General features: G+C 44.8%; 1 protein-coding gene across 1 annotated transcript in view; it reads left to right on the forward strand.

Moving 5' to 3' along the window:
* The window catches only part of LOC134957009 (major royal jelly protein 5-like), a 30,721-nt gene extending 7,844 nt beyond the window's left edge, over positions 1–22,877 (forward strand). The window contains exons 2-4 of the mRNA XM_063938794.1: positions 7,891–7,919; positions 9,653–9,891; positions 21,952–22,877. Of these exons, the coding sequence (XP_063794864.1) occupies positions 9,719–9,891; positions 21,952–22,015 (237 nt within the window). The 5' untranslated portion in view covers positions 7,891–7,919; positions 9,653–9,718 and the 3' untranslated portion in view covers positions 22,016–22,877. The remainder of the gene's footprint in view (positions 1–7,890; positions 7,920–9,652; positions 9,892–21,951) is intronic.
* Positions 22,878–23,194: the final 317 nt, after the last annotated feature.

Raw genomic sequence — 23,194 nt, forward strand, 5'->3', positions numbered from 1 at the left:
CCTGATAAAAGGGTCTGTATGTATAAGGAAAGGAAACCTGAGGTGACGTTTCCTCCCTCTCATGAACTGAACACGCTATTTGAAAAAGTCTGGGAAGGTCCTGACAAAAAGTTTCAGAATCCCAAAAGAATTATGGTAGGTTATCTGTTTCCCTCGGCGGATAGGGAAAAGTGGGAGTCACCCCCCCCCCCCCCCCCCCCCACTGTGGACAAGGCCCTGTCACGTTTGTCTAAAAAGGTGGCTCTCCCGTCACCTGACACGGCGGCCCTTAAAGATCCTGCAGATCGTAAACAAGAAATTACGTTAAAGTCCATTTATGCGACCACAGGTACGCTACTTAGACCTGTCATTGCGTCTGTGTGGGTAAGTAGTGCTATAGAAAAGTGGGCAGACAACTTGTCTTCTGAAATAGATACCCTAGATAGGGATAGCATCCTCTTAACGCTGGGTTATATCAAGGACTCTGCAGCATACCTTAAGGAAGCTGCGAGAGATATTGGTCTTTTGGGATCAAAGGCCAATGCCATGGCAGTCTCAGCTAGATGAGCGTTGAGGATTCACCAATGGAATGTTGATGCTGATTCAAAACAAAGTATGGAATCTCTACCATATAAAGGTAAGGCCTTATTTGGTGACGGCCTTGATGATTTGGTATCTACAGCTACCGCGGGTAAGTCATACTTTTTGCCTTATGTTCCTCCACAACAAAAGAAAACGCATCACTATCAGATGCAGTCCTTTCGGCCCAATAAATACAGAAAGGGCAGAGGTTCTTCCTTACTTGCTACTAGAGGAAGGGGAAGAGGTAAACGATCACCAGCCTTGTCAGGCTCCCAGGAGCAGAAGTCCTCCCAGGCTTCTGCCAATTACACCGCATGTCGTTTGGCTCCTATGCGGGAGTCCGCACCGGTCAGGGCACGTCTCAAACTCTTCAGTCAGTTTTGGGTTTGTTCGGACCTAGACCCATTGGTTTTACAAATAGTATCCCAAGGGTACAAGCTGGAGTTTCAAGACGTTCCCCCTCACCGTTTTTTCGAATCGGCCTTACCAGCTTCTCTTCCGGACAGGGAGGTAGTTTGCGACACAATACAAAAGTTGTGTCAAAATCAAGTTATCGTCAGGGTTCCCCAGTCACAACAGGGAGAAGGTTTTTATTTGAGCCTGTTTGTGGTCCCGAAGCCGGACGACTCGGACAGACCAATCCTAAACCTGAAATCCATAAATTTCTACCTAAAGAAATTCAAATTCAAGATGGAGTCTCTCCGAGCAGTGATCTCCAGTCTGGAGGAAGGGGATTTTATGGTGTCGGTGGACATAAAGGATGCCTACTTACATGTTCCCATTTATCCTCCGCATCAGGCTTACCTGAGGTTTGCAATTCAGGATTGTCATTACCAATTTCAAACATTGCCGTTTGGTCTGTCCACGGCTCCGAGGATTTTCACCAAAGTGATGGCGGAGATGATGGTTCTCCTTCGCAAGCAAGGAGTCACGATTATCCCATAGTTGGACGATCTCCTGATAAAGGCGAGATCCAGGGACCAGTTGGTGCAAAACGTTGCACTCTCCCTGATGGTTCTTCAGCAACATGGTTGGCTCCTAAACTTGCCAAAATCACAGTTGATTCCGACGACGTGGTTGTCGTTTTTGGGAATGATATTGGACACAGACCTACAGAGTCTTTCTTCCAGTGGACAAGGCTCTGGAACTTCAGAGTCTGGTCAAACAAATTCTGAAACCAGCAAGAGTGTCAATCCATCAATGCATTCGGTTGCTGGGGAAGATGGTTGCGGCCTATGAGGCCATTCAGTTTGGCAGGTTCCATGCCAAGGTGTTCCAGTGGGACCTGTTGGACAAGTGGTCCGGGTCCCACCTACACATGCACCGGAGGATAATCCTGTCTTCCAAAACCAGGGTATTACTCCTGTGGTGGCTGCACAGCTCTCACCTCTTAGAGGGGCGCAGGTTCGGGATACAGGACTGGATCCTGCTGACAACGTATGCAAGCCTCCGAGGCTGGGGGGCAGTCACAATGGGAGAAAACTTCCAAGGCAGATGGTCAAGTCAGGAAACTTGTCTCCACATAAATGTTCTGGAGTTAAGGGCCACTTACAATGGCCTTCTGCAAGCGGAACATCTTCTTCGAGATCTGCCTGTACTGATCCAGTCGGACAATGTAACAGCAGTAGCGCAAATAAACTATCAGGGTGGAACGAAAAGCAGAGCTGCAATGGCAGAAGCCACAAGGATTTTCCGCTGGGCGGAAAAGCATACAAGCGCTCTGTCAGCGATCGTCATTCCAGGAGTGGACAACTGGGAAGCCGACTTCCTCAGCAGACACGATCTCCATCCAGGAGAGTGGGGCCTCAACCAAGTAGTCTTCGCAGAGGTGAAAAGTCATTGGGGAGTTCCTCAAGTAGACATGATGGCATCTCGTCTCAACAAGAAGCTTCAGAGATATTGTTCCAGGTCAAGGGACCCTTAAGCAATTGCAGTGGATGCACTGGTGACACCGTGGGTGTTTCAGTCGGTGTATTCCCTCCACTTCCTCTCATTCCAAGAAGATCGAAAGAAGAACAAAGATCCGGGTGATCCTCATTGTCCCAGACTGGCCAAGGAGGGATTGGTATCCATATCTTCAGGAATTACTCATAGGAGATCCCTGGCCTCTTCCTCTGTGCGAGGACCTGTTACAACAGGGGCCGTGCGTGTGCCAGGACTTACCACGGCTACGTTTGATGGCATGGTGGTTGAGCGCAAAATCCTAGCCCGTAAGGGTATTCCCAGTGAAGTCATTCCCACACTTATTCAGGCCAAAAAAGGGGTAACGTCTAAACATTACCACCGTATTTGGAGAAAATATGTTTCTTGGTGTGAATCCAAGGGGGCTCCTATGGAAGAGTTTCGGCTAGGACGTTTTCTCCATTTTCTACAAGCAGGTGTGGATGCGGGCCTAAAATTGGGCTCAATTAATGTACGGATTTCAGCCTTATCGGTTTTCTTTTAGAAACAATTGGCCTCCCTTCCAGAAGTTCAGACTTTCGTGAAAGGCGTGTTGCACATCCAACCTCCGTTTGTGCCTCCAGTGGCACCATGGGATCTTAATGTGGTGTTGCAGTTCCTTCAATCACATTGGTTTGAACCTTTACGGACGGTGGAGTTGAAGTTACTCACTTGGAAAGTGGTCATCCTGTTGGCCTTGGCATCTGCAAGGCGGGTGTCTGAGTTAGCGGCCTTGTCTCACAAGAGTCCTTATTTGATCTTCCATGAAGATAGAGCTGAATTGAGGACACGTCTACAATTTCTACCGAATGTGGTTTCCTCTTTCCACATGAACCAACCTATTGTGGTACCTGTGGCTACTGACGCCTTCGCTGAGTCAAAATTTCTGGATGTAGTCAGAGCTTTGAAGATTTATGTTGCCAGAACGGCTCGGATTAGGAAAACAGAGGCTCTGTTTGTCCTGTATGCTCCCAACAAGGTTGGGTGTCCTGCTTCCAAGCAGACCATTGCACGCTGGATCTGTAAATCGATTCAGCATGCTCATTCCACGGCTGGATTGCCGTTACCGGAATCGGTGAAGGCCCATTCTACTAGAAAGGTGGGCTCATCCTGGGCGGCTGCCCGGGGGGTCTCGGCATTGCAACTTTGCCGAGCAGCTACTTGGTCGGGGTCAAACACATTTGCAAAGTTCTACAAGTTTGACACCTTGGCCGATGAAGGCCTAAAGTTTGGTCAATCGGTGCTGCAGAGTCATCCGCACTCTCCCGCCCGTTCTAGATCTTTGGTATAACCCCATGGTTCTATGATGACCCCAGCATCCTCTAGGACGTATGAGAAAATAGGATTTTAATACCTACCGGTAAATCCTTTTCTCTTAGTCCGTAGAGGATGCTGGGCGCCCGTCCGAGTGCATACTGTATCTGCAGTTATTAGTTGTGGTTACGCACATGTGTTATGTTATTGTCAGCATGTTGCTGCAATTGTTCATGCCGTTGGCTTGTGTTCTGTTGAATGCCACGTTCTGCGGTATGCTTGAGGTGTGAGCTGGTATGAATCTCACCTTAGTTTAACAATAAATCCTTTCCTCGAAATGTCCGTCTCCCTGGGCACAGTTCCTATAACTGGAGTCTGGAGGAGGGGCATAGAGGGAGGAGTCAGTTCACACCCTTTCAAAGTCTTAAAGTGCCCATGTCTCCTGCGGATCCCGTCTATACCCCCATGCTTCTATGATGACTCCAGCATCCTCTACGGGCTAAGAGAAAAGGATTTACCGGTAGGTATTAAAATCCTATTTATTTTTTTGTTTTGTTTTGCATTCTTAGCCCCTTCCCTTTCCAACTTTTTTTCTTTCTTCCTACTATTAGTTTCGGTTACATTCCTCCACCTTTGTACTCTGCACTTGATTTTTCAGTTTGTTGTACAGTGCAATCCATTGTATTGCTTATTTACCCCGTGTTAAATTTCTTACCTCTTATTAAAAACAGTTTGCACAAAAAAAAAAAAAGCAGAAACAGCAGAGAAGATGTAAGATCACCGCTGTTTCGCTCCCTACTGTGTGGATTGAAAGTGCCGACCTCATAGCTAACAATGGGGTCTGAACACTTTTGCAATTTAAAGAGTAAACAAATAGTTTTACAATGCTAAATTATTATTTTTAAAACATAGGGGGTCATTCTGACCCGTTCGCTCGCTGCTTGTTATCGCAGCCGAGCGAACGGGTACCCACTGCGCATGCGCCGGCGCCATAGTGCGCCGGCGCATGCCAGATGGCCGAAGGTTGTAGCTGGGCTGCGATCGCCTCTGCCTGATTGACAGGCAGAGGTGGTCGCCGGGCGGGAGGGGGTGGAACGGCGGCGTTTGCCCGCCGTTTCATGGGCGGGGTCCGGCCAACGCAGGCGTGGCCGAACCATGCGTGGAGCGGCTCGCAGCGGCTGCGTGACGTCATACGCAGCCGCTGCGGGTCAGGGTGCGACGATTAGCTCCCGGCCAGCACGCAAAAGCTGCGCCGGTCGGGAGCTACTCTTGAAGTGCAAAGGCATCGCCGCTGTGCAATACCTTTGCACTTCTGCGGGGGGGGGGGGGGGCGGCACTGACATGCGGGGCGGAGTAGCCCTATGCTGGGCGTCCCCCCGCATGTCTGAGTGCCTAATCGTAGCTGTGCTAAAGTTAGCACAGCTACGATCAACTCGGAATGACCCCCATAGTGACATCTTAAGATGTCATTATGTGCACTTTCTAATCAGGGATGAGAATGATCTCTTCCTGCTTTCTCCCATAATGCACAAAGCGCAGTATTTATAGAATTTCTAATGCTGGGAGAGGCCAAGCAGTAAAGACCTGTTACTTTGAAAGACTATTCAAATGATATCTTTAACAATAAAGCGCATGGTCAGTCTTCGCCCATGTACAGTATGGAAGTGTGACTCACATCACAAGGCAATATGCCTTTTACACAAGGGTGCAGTCATCTTGTTGGCCCCCGGTAGGCCACTGATGGTGTGATACCCGGGCAGCGCCAGGTTCATCAGTGATTGTAAAGCATTGAATGCCAGGCCATCTCATCACAAACAGCAAGCAGTTTATTTAAAGATCAGACAGGGTCATCACAGTAATAACATTTAATCCATTGTTCTTCTCCCTCCAGCACGAACTTTGTTTTGATTATACAGGTTGAGTATCCCTTATCCAAAATTCAAAATCACACATTTTTGGTTCCCCTACTGAGATAATGACATATTTATATGTATATTATATTATATATCTATATAATATATCTATATATAGTATACACATAATATAATATATATGTCATTATTTCAGTAGTGGACCCAAAAATGTGAGATTTTGAATTTTGGATTACTCAACATGTATCAGATTACAGCAGTTCAGCATTTCCTTACATTCGCTTCAGTGGCAATAACAGCATAAACAATGATTGGACAGCATTACATTACATTACATACTGGCGCAGTCTCTGGGAATCATTAGTGTGGTGGCCGCAAACTGAGATTCTTTTCGGTGCGTTCTCCCCCTATTCGCTGGGGGATCTCTACAGTCTTTAAGTGGGATCTCTTCTGGACTCATCGCTGGGGGCCTTTCACACCTCACGTAGTTTCCTACCACTCACCCAGACTGTCCTCTCCCGAGACTCACTCCTCCCGTCCTGCTGCTAGGGTACCCCTGAAGGTGGGGATCCCCTTTGTTTCTTCTACTGATAGCTCATGCTGTTGCTGCTCTCTCACTGTGAATCTGGGTATCTCTTGCTCTACCTAGCAGCACCTACATGCTGCTCCATAATGCCAGGGGCTGTGGGATGCCATGCCTGTCCTACAGCCCTAGCATGGGCTCTCGTCCTGGCCTGGACACTTAGCCTGTGCCTTCCATTTCCAGTTCTCAGCTCACACTGAACTCCAGCCTGTCCTTTCTTCCTTGTCCTAAAACCCCCCTCACTGTGGCAGGGTCTGCCAGAACTGGTTTAACTGGTTTGGCTCATAAACTCCTCCACTCACTGATTAGAATCAAATGGCTTTTGGAACTTTCCAGTATCTTTTGTCTCCTAACATTCCAGTATGCCACGGTGATGCTCCACATCACGCTGGGGGTGAGCCAGGCACTAGGGCATGGGGCAGCTGCTGTTCTGCCCCCCAGCCTTCGTCTCTGAATGGACACTGTGCATATGCACCCAGCATCCATTCACTTTCACCGGCTCTTCTGCTTAGTGTGGGGTAGACGAGCAGCAGCTGTGACAGGTTATCTTCCAACCTCCCAACTGCCCGTGGGACATGCTGTAAACGGGTACTGGGTCGCATGACCCGGGTTACTCATTTACACTGCAGCTCACCCGGGTCCTTCCTGTGTAAAACCCTGCCAGGTACCCATGAAGGATTCTCAAGTGACTGAGCCATTTCCATTGACAAAAATCCCAGGTTTTTACGCATTCATGTGCAGTAACCCAGGATTTTCAATTCAAAGGAAAAGTCATCTTGGCACAATATGGCTGCCTCACCTCTGTATTATGTTCATGTTTACCGTATTTTCTGCAAATGTTTAGCACCTGGGGCTGGATGTAATGATGGCCGTCGAACTCGTGGGTTTTTTTAAAGGGGAAAACACTTACATGGCAAAACCATGCCTTGTAAGTGATTTCCCCTTTAAAAAAAAGTCCAAGTTTAGCCAGCCCCCTGTGTCCTATTGGTCAGAAGTTCTAAATAAACAAATGATTATTCCATGTGTTATTATTATTATTTATGACAAGTCTCAAAGAAGTTCTGTGAGCATAGATCATGTGCTTTTACTTTAACTCCACAAGTATACCTAATGAAGATTCAAGTAATTAGAACTTTAGGTAATGACTCCATGGAGGAGTTTCATGGTACGCTATTGTTCTGTTATCTTGGTGTGTTCCCAGATGGCAATAATTAAAATGGGGAATACCCTTACTAATCTCTATTATTTTTCTTCTATTTGAAAAAGGATATTGCTTTGGAGCATATATAGTAATATAGGAAGCAAGTACACAGATAACAGTACAATCACACTACACATAAAGCAGGGTGTGTATCACGTTAAGGGCGGCTAGGATCCCGGACGCAGAATGCCAGCGGGGTGAACACAACAAGCACCTTGCGGACTCGGTGGCAAGCTGCGCTTGCCACAGGTTCTATTCCCACTCTGTGGGTGTCGTGGACAACCATGAATGGGAATAGTCCCTGTTGGTCGGCATGCCAACTGTCGGGTTAGTGAGGGGGCGGCATGTAGGGGAAGGTGTTTTGATCGTCAGTCTCCTGACCGCCAGTCACATAACTACAACCCATAGAGTATAGTAGTTTTTGACAGAAATGTTTATGTTGCATTAATAATTTTTGTTTGCTTTTTCATTTTCTTCAGACTCGTCATAATGGGAAATTCAAACCAAGGTTAGGATCTCCAATCAATCACACGTGACTGTTATTTGCAATAGTATTCACATTTAGAAATTATGTATATATGATTGCTTTTCTATATCCCCTACCAGGATATAACCATCCCTTCTTCAAAGGAATGTTTTTCAGCCCCAGAACTCTTCTTAAGGGGGGTACACACGGAGAGATCCGTGCTTAAAATCTAAGCAATCTGACTAGATTGCTCACATTTTAACTACGGATCTCTCTGTGTGTATGCCACACAGCGATAGCGATGCACGGCCCCGCGCGTCGTTATCGCCGGGGCTAGCACATCGCTCATTTCACCCACTCAGTGAAATGAGCGCCCCCCCCGTCCCACCCCCCTCGCTCAGTGCACATCACGCTGTGCTGAGCGGGGGGAGAGATGTGTGCTGAGCGGTCTGTGACAGATTGCTCAGCACACATCTCTTCCCGTGTGTACTGCCCCTTAAGGGGGGTACTCACGGAGCGATATTCTAAGCAATCTGACTAGATTGCTTAGAATATCAGCATGATCGCTCCGTGTGTAGCCCCCTCAGCGATAGCGATGCGCGGCCCCGCACATCGCTATCGCCGCTGCTAGATTGGCCTGCATGCAGGCCAATCTAGCGGGTCGCTCACTTCCCCCGCTGGGTGAAGTGAGCGGCCCCCCGTCTCCCCCCGCACGCTCAGCACAGATCGCGCTGTGCTGAGCGGCGGGAGAGATGTGTGCTGAGCGGTTCGCTCAGCACACATCTCTCCCCACATCGGCCCGTCTATATGGGCCTTTACTCTTGCAACTTTCAACGATCACATAAATTAACTACTGCAGTTTCCCAAACTCTGACATTGCAATTTAGATTTTAAGGATATCCATGCTTGAGCACATTTAACTTAATTAGTACAACTGTCCATTTGATTTAACCACCTGGACTCAAGCATGGATATCCTTAAAACATGGACTGTAATGGAAACGTTTGGAAAACACTGGACTACTCTATAAACTACAGACATACACTATCTTTCATATGATACTACTTTAGACAATTATCAAGCATATTGCCTTGACTGCTACAGGGATCAGTATGATATCCCAGCTGTTGGGATCCCGGCAGTCAGGAGCCCGACAGCCGGAATACCCATGGCGAGAGCGCAGCGTGTCCCCTCGCAGGTTCACTGCGCTTGCCATGCTTCAGGCCCGGGTTATTTCCCCACTCAGGTGGTGGCATGTCACTGGACAACGCAAGTTGTGGGGGCCCACACTACTAATATTTCTTGCAACCCCACCCCCCTTCCCGGTGCGACAGACACACATTGGATGGAGCCGAGAAGTCACTCATGGAGCAGCGCAGGCTTAGCAGCACACTCCGGCAGCTTACAATCACTATCTTGTGAGATTTCCCTTCTCTATCCCACGAGACTGACTGTGCCGGAGCTCCTCAGCGGCCGCTGATACTGAACAGCTGAGCCATCAGGAGGAGACTCCTACAATTCAAAACACACTGTGTGGGGGCCACTAATATGTGGGGCCCCCGGGATGACCGCCCCTGTCGCCCATCCCTTAATCCGGCCCTGACTACTGCAATGTCACAAATAACACCATGTTATATCTTTAATGTTTCGCAGATAAATAATTGAGAGTTCATTGCTTATTTTAATCACTTCCATACTTTATTTGATCAATATCTGCATTTCTACAAGATTAACTATGAAACTAGTACTCAGACTTACAGCATATTTTGTTTCAGGAGCACATGGACACCACCACCACCACCATCATCATCCACCCCATCACATAGGTCCACATATACACCATGGACATCACGACCACCATGGACTCCACGGACATCATGGACTCCACGGACATCATGGACTCCACGGACACCATGGACTCCACGGACATATCGCACTCCACGGACATCATGGACACCATGGATTCCATGGACATCATGGGCATCACTAACATTGTAAATCTAGCCTTTGAAAGGTGAGTCAGAACACAGATGTGGGTACAATAATACACATTGTATTTACAACCGTATTGGATAACTTGTCTCAAGATTGGTTCATGAGAGATCCTTGCTGCCTCACTACTGTGGGCATGTCAGGTAGGGAATTTAGACTGTAGCAGCTAAAGGTGCAGACACTGTTGTTACTGATTTCATTTTCAGTGGAAAGCACAGCCTAACATGGTGGTGCTGCTCAGTAGAAAGCACAGCCTAACATGGTGGTGCTCTTATTGGAAAGCACAGCTTAACATGGTGGTGTTCTCAGTAGTAAGCCTGTTTATTACTCTTCCTAGCCAGATATCTAGAGTTTTTTCTGAGAGTATAATCTAAAAGCTGGTACTCTCCCCTTTCGGTGGACATTGGCAGCTTCTACTATGCCCAAAACCAGAGATATCAGCCTTCCAGCAGCTGATCCCTATTCCAGTTCCACACGCCTGATATGCAGTTTTATATTTTCATCAGAGGATTGCTCTGGCTCTTGAACTCTGATCCCCAAGTCCCCAGTACCCCCTGAAAGGTGGGACTCTAGTTTTTTTTTTATCCCATGGAAAGCTAGGAAATCTATTTCCAGAAACTGGAGATATCTGCAGTCAAGCAAGCTGCCCTCCCACTGGAAAATGATGAATATTGAGCGCACTCCACTGTCCACCCATCCCCTGCGTATTAAACACCCCCTACCACTGGGAAGTCATGTACCGAGGCCCATTCATTCAGCCCAATACCTCCTTTTACTGTTTAGTGTACTCCCTCTCGACCAATCTCTCACCATCTGTGCAGTGCAGGAGTAATTAGCACAAATTTCTGCTCCAGGTCCTACATGCTGAGTGGAAGATAGAACACCACCTACAGCCTGCGGGACATCAAATCTGCCACTGATAGCACCCCCCACTCCTAAAACTGAAGGATGGATATGGGCCCCAGTGCATTGCTTTGCCCAGGGGCCTACACTGCTGTTAAGACGGCTCTTCCTACTGACAATGTTAAATTCCTTTGTCGTATAAACAACCCTTAATGAAGTCTAAGAACACAGTACGCTGTTTACTTAAGAAGTACCGTAAGGGTACGCTAGTTGCGTAACGATCGCTTAGCCGTAGGCGAGACGCTCAAGCGTCACGTTCGCTCACGGCCCAGTGATCACAGGACAGCACGTTATTGGTGATGACTAGAGTAATGATTCGCTATGGCGTAGCGGACGCTCGAGACCACGAGGAGATCACCAGCGGCGCAGACGCTCACAACGCTATACCTTTATGTCTAAACCTTTTATCAATGAAGTACACAGAATACCTTAATGTGAATACAGGGTGTAAGTGCAACCTTGTGTAACCTGACTAACTACAAAGCTGCTTGAGCGTCACCGACGCTCAAGTGAACACTTAACACTATGAGAAAATACACAGATACTTGTTTAGGGTCCAAAGCCTATTATCTGTATTATGACTATTATACTTGCAAAAAGAATCACAGTACAAATGATACACTACAATATAACAGAGACTTCCTAACCAAATAACTATACAAGAAATACAATACAATACAATACTAATCAAGGGAAAATACGAGAGAAAAGAGAAGGGAGAGAGAGAGAGAGACGGAGAGAGAGAGAGAGAGATGGAGAGAGAGACGGAGAGAGAGAGAGAGAGAGAGAGATAGGGAGAGAGATGAGAGAAATGGCTCACAGAAAGACAATGATTACGGAGAGAAACTTACGCACAAGGGTAACGATCGCAAGCGCTTCTGGACAGCCAGCTTCCCGATTATCAGCAATGAGAACCGTTTGATGAGAAGTGCCAGCTGGATGCCACAGGCCCGTCTTTTATGCTACTCACACAATGCAATCCAATGGTCCCTACAATCTCATTGTCCATTGGACGCAGGAATTCGGCTTCGCATTATAACAAAGGTCATAGGTTGATTCATACAGGTGGGCTGTGTTGTATCAGTGGCCTTGGTTATGCAACACAATGGGTGATGACCAACACATTCCTGTCTTCTGGAGAGCTATTGTTTGACGAATACAAAACAGAATCCTGTTTGGGTTTTGTTCTATATTCATGATGTCCACTTTCAGTTGAGACAATGACATCTCAGCCCTCATTCTCCTGGATACAAACCCTAATCCATTCGAAAACACAGGTGTTGGCCCTCCTCATTGAGTCTCAAAGCTCAGTGTAATTAAAGACTATTGTACTCCGTCTGCGGGAAAGATACTGATTTGGAGTACAATTGATCTTCAATTACTATTCCGGTGCTTACCTTATGCATGTAAAGATATGAGGCCCTCCCAACATGCAAACTATTGTTTGGGGGATCTCTGAGGTCAAAGAGCCATTTGAGACTCACTGATACCTGTCTCCAACTGTTCAGGTGCATGACTAAGTAAGAACAAATAATAATAAATGGACATAACTTCTTATGTCCATAACTATTCGCACGAGCGATTAATCCGCTCCAAACCAACACCGGAATATTGCTATTTAAATACTCTTCCAATGGGTACCAAACACCACTGTATGACTCCTGTTAGACCCTTCGCACAATACAAAGAGGGATCCCTCCGTTCAGGGACATTCTATATTAACCAAACTTTCAGAATCTATCAAAGGGACCATGATCTATAAAAAACATTATTTATAAAAATGTGTAACGAATGAGTCGCACGCTACGACTACATACTCTTTACCGTAAATACGCATACCGAGTGCGAGCGAGTGCACACAGTAGCGGGTATGCGCCTTCACGGGAAAGCGCACGCATGCGCAGCGCGTACCAGGGTGAGGTGCAAATATGGCAATGTGTATAGAAACATTTTTCTGACTTTGACAGTCCACCCTTTGGCAGTCAATAATAACTGCCACCTTCTAAAACATTTCAAAAGGAGAAAAATGTAAGTCGGGGGTTAATTGATTTCCATGGTGGGGTAAGGAAGAAGAGTGGAGCAGGTGTGAAGAGGGTATGACCTAGTGAGAAAGCAGAAGCATGTGTGTATGAGTCCATGTTTGGAGGGTCATGTATCATCGTGCCGTACGTGTGGTAAATCAAGCTTCGAGGTATTGCGAAGTATACATTTGAATTCCTTCTTATCCCGTGGTACAGGTCTGTGGATGGGCTGTCAAACTTTACCGAGCTCATTTCAGCTTTCAGTTGTAACAAAATGGGGATGCACATTTTAGTTGATGATACATGAATGGGGGAAGTATGTGGTTGCTGATATCTGTGCCTGTATTCCCTATCGACTATGTGTGTCATTACCTGAGGGTTGTAGAAATGAAGAAAAGACATAATTACGGTAAATGCGGTGGTATTCTATGTCAGGGAAATGTACATCTGTTGTTGAAGTTTTGTTCGGTATCTGTTGAGAGTCGTCTTCTTTGCGCTGTATTGCTCCTTGGGCATGAGCAAATAGCTTTGTCAGTGCCATCAGATTTACAAAAATGTTGGGCTAGCGTGAGTTTAAAAATACTAGGGAAACTGGGGATCCATGGCAAAGTTCATCAAGTGTCCATATCATAGGTTGTCAAAACTTCATCTTTGGTGCTTGTCTGTTGTCTGTATAGCGTCTCGTCAACTTCCTCGTCCAAGGGGGTCTTTGTACCTTGGTGAAAAGCAGAAAAACAGGTGAAAGAAACGGACCGTATAATCGCATTTTTCATCACATCCTGGTTTCTATCATTGGGTCATAAATCAAATCCAGGTTAATTACAGTTTCCTCACTCCTCAAGCTCATCACTTTTGTACTTTGTTTGCACCTCATTAAAGCCTGCCCGCATCTAAATATCAATCCAATAGATATAACAACACCTAAAATACATAGGAGAAACTTTCCAACATCCATTTTGACTCCTTGAGCCCAGTCTCCTAAACCGGAGAACCAATTTCGCGGGTTCAACCATGGCACCCAACCAGTCAGCTCATTACCTACAGCAGCAAGGGTGAGATTGTGTTTTCGACGAAATTCCCACTTCAATTGGAGAATATCGTCCATCTTTTGGTCTATGACCTCTACCGGATCCTCGGTGCTATTTGTGATATACGTGCAACACTTTATGCCGTACTGTGTTGCCAATGTAACACAATATCCGCCTGTTACTGCTGTAAGATAATTAAGAACCATCCTATGCTGAACTAGTTCTGTTTTATAAGCTTGAAGTTCTCTTCCAGTGTATCTGAACGTGTCATCATACATTTCAGTGATATTATCTAACAAATTGGCGAGTGCGGAAATGTATCTATAATTCATCACTCCCCGAGCGGTGCGAGTGAAATCTAACGCTACCAGAACCTGAATCCCGGTGGATTCATGGATTAGATCAGAGGCCGGATGCTCTAACCTTTCTGACAGGTGTCTTTTAACTCGGTGCTCGTAATGAGTGTGAGTATAAGGAGCTTGGGCACCACGGTGTATGTCTTTCATTTTGTCATGTGTTACAGTCATCACTTCAGGCAATACTTTTCCAATATAACACAATCCTTCAGAGTTTGGGGCAAGCCACTTGTACGCCTTTCTCCCGCATATGAAATATGCATCATCGGGGAGAACATATGGGACGGAGAAGGACATGACCATATTACAAACCTTCCAGGTGAAATCTCCTGACCCTAATTCTTCCATCTGCTTAATGCACGTATCAGACTGTACGATATGTGCACAGTATCCTGGTGATACTTCTCCAACTCTAGTAATTCTATTTCCTAGGGTGTATCTATACCGGAAAGATTTTCCTCTACTGGCTATGTGGCGTACAAGCTCTGTATCTGTAGGCATTCTATCTGCTCTATGCGAGAAGGTCATGGTTAAGTTGCTCCATGACACTTCCCAATTTCCCGGCTTTCGGGGATTGGAGATGTTGAAACATAAGAGGGACCTATCCACATGGTATTGGTGGAGCTTCAAACTAGGAGGGCTGGAGATATTAAACCTCCTGTCCACCGGTCTCCCACCATTTAGCTCAAGTACCTCCCCTACCGTTAAAGGAAATGGTACTAGCCCTGATTTACTATGACCCTGAGGTACTTGAGAGCATACCCAACAATCTGTTTTATTTAACACACTACCCACTAAGGAGTGATAGTCACTCAATGGATGCCGGTCCATATGGATATTAAAACTGGATTGGCATTATAGTTACAGAGCCTACAGATACAGTTTTCTTTTTAACTAACAATCCTTCAAAGAAAATGTTTACAGATAACATGGTTGTTAGATCGTGCCCGGTACTCGCCTTTGCTTGGTGATTGGGTTGCTATTGGAAATTTACACCTCCGTCTCAGTCATCAGGACCTTTCTGGATCCTTTCTCGACCTCACTGGTACTCTCACCGAAACAGACTGCTCCGGTCAACATCATGGTTAACGGGAAAATCCATATCACAGTCTCTTGGGGCAAGTCCATCTTACAGGAGGAGAAAAGAAGAAATTTGTAAAGGGGGTATAAGAAAACAGTTTGAGGGGGAGAGAACTTGTTACGATAATAAGTTCTCTCGTCTTGTTGTTCTTCTTGTTCTGCTGTCCTCTCAAAGGTGCTGTCTCTCAGTCTTCCAAACGAACATTCTGGTGATGCAATATTCCCTTCCTAACCGACGATCTTTCTGTAAGGAGCAAAAATCTGGCATTACCATTGGTCCAACTGAGGGGTGACATAGCATCTTTAAACCATGGAAACATGAGTGAGAAGAGAGAGAAAACACAAAAAAAACAAAAGAGATAGAGAACAATTCATGTGCATATATACATTACATAACTCGACAATAACCATCAATAAGAAAAGAGAAACAAAACATTTTTTTAAACATTGTCAACATTTAAGAAAACATTGTTAGCATTAGAAAAACATTGTCAGACTTATTAGGCTGTCATATCTATGTGTCTAATGGTCTCCTTGAGCAGTCCCTCCCCACCAGCACCTGCATTACTCCACTGTCTGTATCTGGCCAGAAATACATTGTGGCGGAGGTCATGCTGGGGTTTGGTAGACTTCTGCAAGGACCAAGTGGATATGCAATGTGTGAATTCTTACCACTACTCGTCAGAGATGGGGATAGAGAGAGAGAGAAAAAAAAACATTTTTCACAAATACATTTACAACTTTTCACCTGGTCATTCCTGTGTCTTCAGTGAATGACCTCCCACTTTGTTAACCGTTACCTCAGGCTTACCATCCGTCGTATGCTCATCTTTCTTGACTACCTATCATGGGTGTGGCTCAAAATTCCTCCTATCTGATCTCTGATTATAATGGTGTGTGTTGTAATTTTGCTCATTTCTTGGTCTAGGGGGTCTAACTTTATGTGGGTTATTACAGTTGTTGGCATAATGCCCTTCTCTTCTACAATGGTGACAGATCCTTGGCTTTCTCCAAGTGTCAGTGAACTGGGGTCTTGGCTGATTTGATGCCTCCTCAAACGCTTGGATGCTCATCACCATCAACCGCTTTCCCTGTACCTACCTGATTCCTTGGATACCATGATTATGTCGTTGTCTAGGGAGTTGATATACCTTCTGTGAATCTTTGATCATACAGTTAGATCTTTCCTAGGATCTGGGTAATCAGATATGATTGATCTCAATTCTGTCCGGGACCAGGGATGGCGCATTGCACTGTCCTTGACGGGAATGGTTCCCTGATCGCCAGTCTTCCCATTGGGGACTGCAATCACCCTGACCGGATCGAACTCAGCTACATCACCTTGTTTTGGTCTTACAATATGGGGTACATTTGTTTGTGCGTGATATAAAACATTGTACGTACCTGTGGACACGACCTCACCTGACCCTCCGTTAGGGGGTTTGATTATTGCCTTTACCGATTTGATCGTGTCCACCTGGATGTCTTGTAGGATGGCTTCTGGAAGAGGTGCCGACATTGTGCTGTGCTCACTTTCTTGTTTGTATTCCTGGGGAAAGTTTGACATGGGGTGCAACTTGCATAGGTTAATAGTTGTACATTCAACAACATTACAATAATCATTGTTACATTTATTACACTTATTCTTATGATCTATACTACAGTTGCTAAGAGCGTTTTTATTGTTCAACCTTGTGCTTTTCTCCGCAACCACAATCCTCCCTGATGCCATGTCTCTCTTCTCAAGATAAGAGTCAGAAAAGTCAATTGACTCTCTTTGTAATTCACCTTCCTGTTGCCATAACTGCAAATAATCATAATGTTTACTTCGTCTCTTTGTTGGTTCAATGAGACATATCCTCCTCCTTAAATTTTGTAACACTTCTGGACTGAAGCTACCTATTCTTGGGAATTTCTCCCTGTCTTGTACAGTCATTCTCTCCCATTCATCACATAAAACCTCTGTGTGACTTCCGTATTTTTCACACATGATGTACCTTGCCGACCCGACTGGTCGGTTCTCTGAATCAACCCGAACCGAGGTTGATCGCCCCCTACCTGAACAATTGGCCCCCATAATCTGCAGGTGTTGCTTACTACTCCTTTGATCTTTATATCACGGTCTTCAGCGAACCCTTACAGCAAACCAAATTATTCAAAATAGGCCGGCGGTGGCGGTTTACCGAGTACCCCACTCACTCGCCCACCTCGACCAATACGACCTGATCACACCGATATGGTGCTGGCGTACTCGATACAGGGCCCTACCAGAAACCTTCTGTTTACTGGAACATATGAGGGTTACCCGCAGGACACTTACTCTTTCCAGTAAAGGTGGGGTTGTTAGATAGTTCCTGAGTGACCAGCGAACTTCCCTTTAAAAATAAAAAATTACACAAATCACGTCAGAATGTACAAATAGCGTTTGTGACCACTTTACTCTAATGGTATTAGGTCAGATTACTAACTACTGCACACAATTACGTGCGGTACAATCGTTCAGTACATAAGCACTACCTGTTATGTACTGAGAGATCAATGGAATCGAAAATTGCGGCTGCGAATTCCTTCAGCCAGAGCTTCCAATGGCCTATATGGGTTTTAGCACCAACCCCCGGGGTTGTGCTTCTTGTACCTTTATAGCGGACTTCTTTGTCTCCTTATGACCTCCTGGTCTGTTATGACCTCCTGGTCTTGTATACTGGTCCGCTATACTCTAATGCTCATATTTTATTTAACCAAGGATGCCTCCTTAGCCACCGTATATGTCACTTACACGTATGTCCTACCCGATTTCTTTTTGGTTCAACCTCTAAGTTATATAAACTTATGTAATAAAAAACACACTCACTCAACACATGTACACTTTCGTTTCTATATCTATTTCTGCGCAGAAATTTTCTTTAGCCCAGCTGTGTTACCAATTAGGAGCAGGATCTGTTAAACTAAATTTCAAATTTTCCAAAAATAGATTTGCGTTATTTACCGCGTCGCGTTACTTATCGCCTTTTCACAACTTGAGCTACGTGGGCGTAACCGGACGCTACGTTGCGTAATGTACGCTGCGTGCGTCTGCCTTTGGATTGCGTACGCTAGTCTTTGTTAGAGACACGTGTACGCAAAACAAAAGATCCACCGTAACACAATTTCTTTTATCAATGTAAACGATCCCTGATCATCTACCGCGTACCCCACTGGCTTTGCCTTATCTCCCAGGCAAACCTGTGTGTTTGTCTACACTTTTAACTATTACCTCTATTCTTAAACTATGAAATAACAGCAAGTCTCTTTTAGTACTTTCTATCAACTATAAAAATTGGCAAACAGGAATAGTGATATACGAAATTGAAAAAGAAATGCAGATATATATGTATGCGTGCGTGTATACGCAAGATAGAAGAGAAATAAACAGTTTTAAAAGACACAAGCGTTTTGTTCTTACTTCCGGTTCCCGGATTCCTTCAGCACTCTTTATCTAAGTGAAGCAGATGCTTATCCCGTCAGCACTGCGAGACAACCTCCCACCCTTTGCTGGGGGATAATGTCTGCTGATCTACCTAGTGCAGATATGAGAAGGACAGGACGAGTCCCCCAATTGACAATGTTAAATTCCTTTGTCGTATAAACAACCCTTAATGAAGTCTAAGAACACAGTACGCTGTTTACTTAAGAAGTACCGTAAGGGTACGCTAGTTGCGTAACGATCGCTTAGCCGTAGGCGAGACGCTCAAGCGTCACGTTCGCTCACGGCCCAGTGATCACAGGACAGCACGTTATTGGTGATGACTAGAGTAATGATTCGCTATGGCGTAGCGGACGCTCGAGACCACGAGGAGATCACCAGCGGCGCAGACGCTCACAACGCTATACCTTTATGTCTAAACCTTTTATCAATGAAGTACACAGAATACCTTAATGTGAATACAGGGTGTAAGTGCAACCTTGTGTAACCTGACTAACTACAAAGCTGCTTGAGCGTCACCGACGCTCAAGTGAACACTTAACACTATGAGAAAATACACAGATACTTGTTTAGGGTCCAAAGCCTATTATCTGTATTATGACTATTATACTTGCAAAAAGAATCACAGTACAAATGATACACTACAATATAACAGAGACTTCCTAACCAAATAACTATACAAGAAATACAATACAATACAATACTAATCAAGGGAAAATACGAGAGAAAAGAGAAGGGAGAGAGAGAGAGAGACGGAGAGAGAGAGAGAGAGATGGAAAGAGAGACGGAGAGAGAGAGAGAGAGAGAGAGAGATAGGGAGAGAGATGAGAGAAATGGCTCACAGAAAGACAATGATTACGGAGAGAAACTTACGCACAAGGGTAACGATCGCAAGCGCTTCTGGACAGCCAGCTTCCCGATTATCAGCAATGAGAACCGTTTGATGAGAAGTGCCAGCTGGATGCCACAGGCCCGTCTTTTATGCTACTCACACAATGCAATCCAATGGTCCCTACAATCTCATTGTCCATTGGACGCAGGAATTCGGCTTCGCATTATAACAAAGGTCATAGGTTGATTCATACAGGTGGGCTGTGTTGTATCAGTGGCCTTGGTTATGCAACACAATGGGTGATGACCAACACATTCCTGTCTTCTGGAGAGCTATTGTTTGACGAATACAAAACAGAATCCTGTTTGGGTTTTGTTCTATATTCATGATGTCCACTTTCAGTTGAGACAATGACATCTCAGCCCTCATTCTCCTGGATACAAACCCTAATCCATTCGAAAACACAGGTGTTGGCCCTCCTCATTGAGTCTCAAAGCTCAGTGTAATTAAAGACTATTGTACTCCGTCTGCGGGAAAGATACTGATTTGGAGTACAATTGATCTTCAATTACTATTCCGGTGCTTACCTTATGCATGTAAAGATATGAGGCCCTCCCAACATGCAAACTATTGTTTGGGGGATCTCTGAGGTCAAAGAGCCATTTGAGACTCACTGATACCTGTCTCCAACTGTTCAGGTGCATGACTAAGTAAGAACAAATAATAATAAATGGACGTAACTTCTTATGTCCATAACTATTCGCACGAGCGATTAATCCGCTCCAAACCAACACCGGAATATTGCTATTTAAATACTCTTCCGATAGGTACCAAACACCACTGTATGACTCCTGTTAGACCCTTCGCACAATACAAAGAGGGATCCCTCCGTTCAGGGACATTCTATATTAACCAAACTTTCAGAATCTATCAAAGGGACCATGATCTATAAAATACATTATTTATAAAAATGTGTAACGAATGAGTCGCACGCTACGACTACATACTCTTTACCGTAAATACGCATACCGAGTGCGAGCGAGTGCACACAGTAGCGGGTATGCGCCTTCACGGGAAAGCGCACGCATGCGCAGCGCGTACCAGGGTGAGGTGCAAATATGGCAATGTGTATAGAAACATTTTTCTGACTTTGACACTACAAATTATAGTTTTACTAAACATAGCAAAGATCCAGGGGTGTTTAAACACAGTAATGGGCCAGTACATAATTTCCATGAGTTTCCTTCCCCTTGGAGAAATTAAAAGTAGTGGAGCACTGCAAGAGTTTTTTTTTCCACATGTGCAATAACTGCAGAATATCATTGGAAATGTGGTGGCACCGTGGGTGGTTTAGAAGAGGAGAGGGCTTGTGTACAGACTTCCCGCAGGCATCCTCCTCTCTTGCAGCACAGTGGACTGGCTTTGTGCCACAGTCTACTGCGCATGCACAAATCTCTGGGAAAATGGGCACTGCACCATTTTCTCTGTGATTTCTTGTCTGCAGCATTGGCCAAGTAAGTATATTTGTATGGGTGAAGGGTGTTTGTGGTGTGGGCCCTCATGTGCATCATACGCCCTGCACCAATTATAGACACGCCAATGAGTGGCACCATATTTTTATAGAAAGCACCAGAAAAAAGGTCCCAATGGCCACAAAACAGGAATTTTGATGTGTGCAGGACGTGTGGTATGATTTTGGAGACTGTCTTTAGCAGTCAGGACTTTGGTGGTCACTCCGATTTGTTCGCTCGCTAGCAGTTTTTAGCAGCCGTGCAAACGCATTGTCGCCGCCCACTGGGGAGTGTATTTTCGCTTTGCGGAAGTGCGAACGCCTGTGCAGCAGAGCACCTGCAAAAACATTTTGTGCCTGCGTTTTTCTAAGCACTCCCTGAAAACGGTCAGTTGACACCCAGAAACGCCCCTTTCCTGTCAATCTTCTTGCGGCCGCCAGTGCGAATGAAAACGTCGCTAGAACCTGTGCAAAACCACAAAGGCCTTTGTACCCGTACATCACGTGTGCACATTGCAGTGCGTATGCATGCGCAGAAATACAGATTTTTAGCCTGATCGCTGCGCTGCGAACAACGGCAGCTAGCGATCAACTCGGAATGACCCCCTTTGTCCTAGCTACAGGGACATTCAGGTATGTCCCACTTCATGCTCTTCTTCTCTGAGGAAGCTATTTTCCAACTGGTTTTTCAAACTTCCTTAATTTCTTTTGGTAGCATACCTGTATAGAATATTTGCTAAATACAATTTATATAAACAGTGAGTCCTTTAAAAATTGTCGTGTTCTTGTTCCCCTACATTGTCATTGGTAACCTCTATTATCTTTATAAGTTACTGGAGGTGGTGCATTATCCACTATGTTGTGTACTAAACTATTCTTTATTTTCCAGCACAGAAATGAAAATGACGGCTTATTCTGAGCACAAAGAAGAAGAAAATTCCACTATATTTTAGCATAAAACAAGTTAATAAAGTTAATCATAAAATGATATAGTCAACGCAAACTGTGTGCCTTGTCATTTAACCTTTGTCGAAGTCAAAAATATTATATACACACCAAATACAAACTCCAAACAGATGGGTCGCTGTGCGTGAGCGATATATGGTAGCATACTCATTCACACAGACAAGCCACAAAGATATATTAAACACATATTTCATATAACACATAAATGAAACATGTCAAGCACCAGACATTATAATGTATTTATATAAGAGAGTTATAACATCATATATATATATATATGTATTATTGGAATGGAACAAGATAAACATATCATGCTTAGTGTCAAAATAATCAGGGGAATGAGTGTGTTAATTTGATAGCTGTGGTTAGATTGTAGCACATTGCAACGATTAGTTATGATTAAATGTATGAAATCTAAAGTCACTGTTATTAGAATAAAGACAGCGTGTGTGCAGAAAGAAACCAGTGGCTAACCCCTATGATGGCATCTTCAAGGCTGGACGTTGCTTGCATATGAACTGACCAATGACACATCATGAATGAGAGATTTCCCTCCCCTGGACCAATAACAGAAGACTCAGTCCAAGACATGTACTCCCCCCCCCAATACACAGTATCTAGGCATTTCCCCTCACCCAAGAAGTTTCTGTTTGCTGTTTAGTTGCTGTTGAGGCCGATTCAAAGATGGAGAGGACTGTGTATTGAGGGACTGGGTAAAGTATGCTGGCTGTAATTGATCCTTATATAACTACAACTGCTCCTTGTGAAATTGTAACACTGTAACCATATATATATACTGTACATGTGTTATATTGTATGCATACCCTTTTAATATCAAATATATACATCTCTGAGTGTTGGACCTGAGCCTATGTGTACGAGTGCTTGTTTTCTCTCAAGGGATGCAGTGTTTGCAATGTACAGTGCACTTTTATCGTATATGGTAATAAGATGCGCCTTGCGTCCGCAGCATATATTAACGCTGGCATTTTAAATATTTATTAGAAATAATCAGAACTTCTCACCTTTATAAAGATATATATATATATATATATATATATATATACTATGATATATATATATATATATATATTAGTTCCAATGTAGTCCACACTCACGTTTTGATATCTCATACTGGGGTGTGATATCCAATATGGACCAAAACC

Source organism: Pseudophryne corroboree, chromosome 9 (genome assembly GCF_028390025.1).
Source record: "Pseudophryne corroboree isolate aPseCor3 chromosome 9, aPseCor3.hap2, whole genome shotgun sequence".
In the NCBI taxonomy this organism is placed as follows: domain Eukaryota; kingdom Metazoa; phylum Chordata; class Amphibia; order Anura; family Myobatrachidae; genus Pseudophryne; species Pseudophryne corroboree.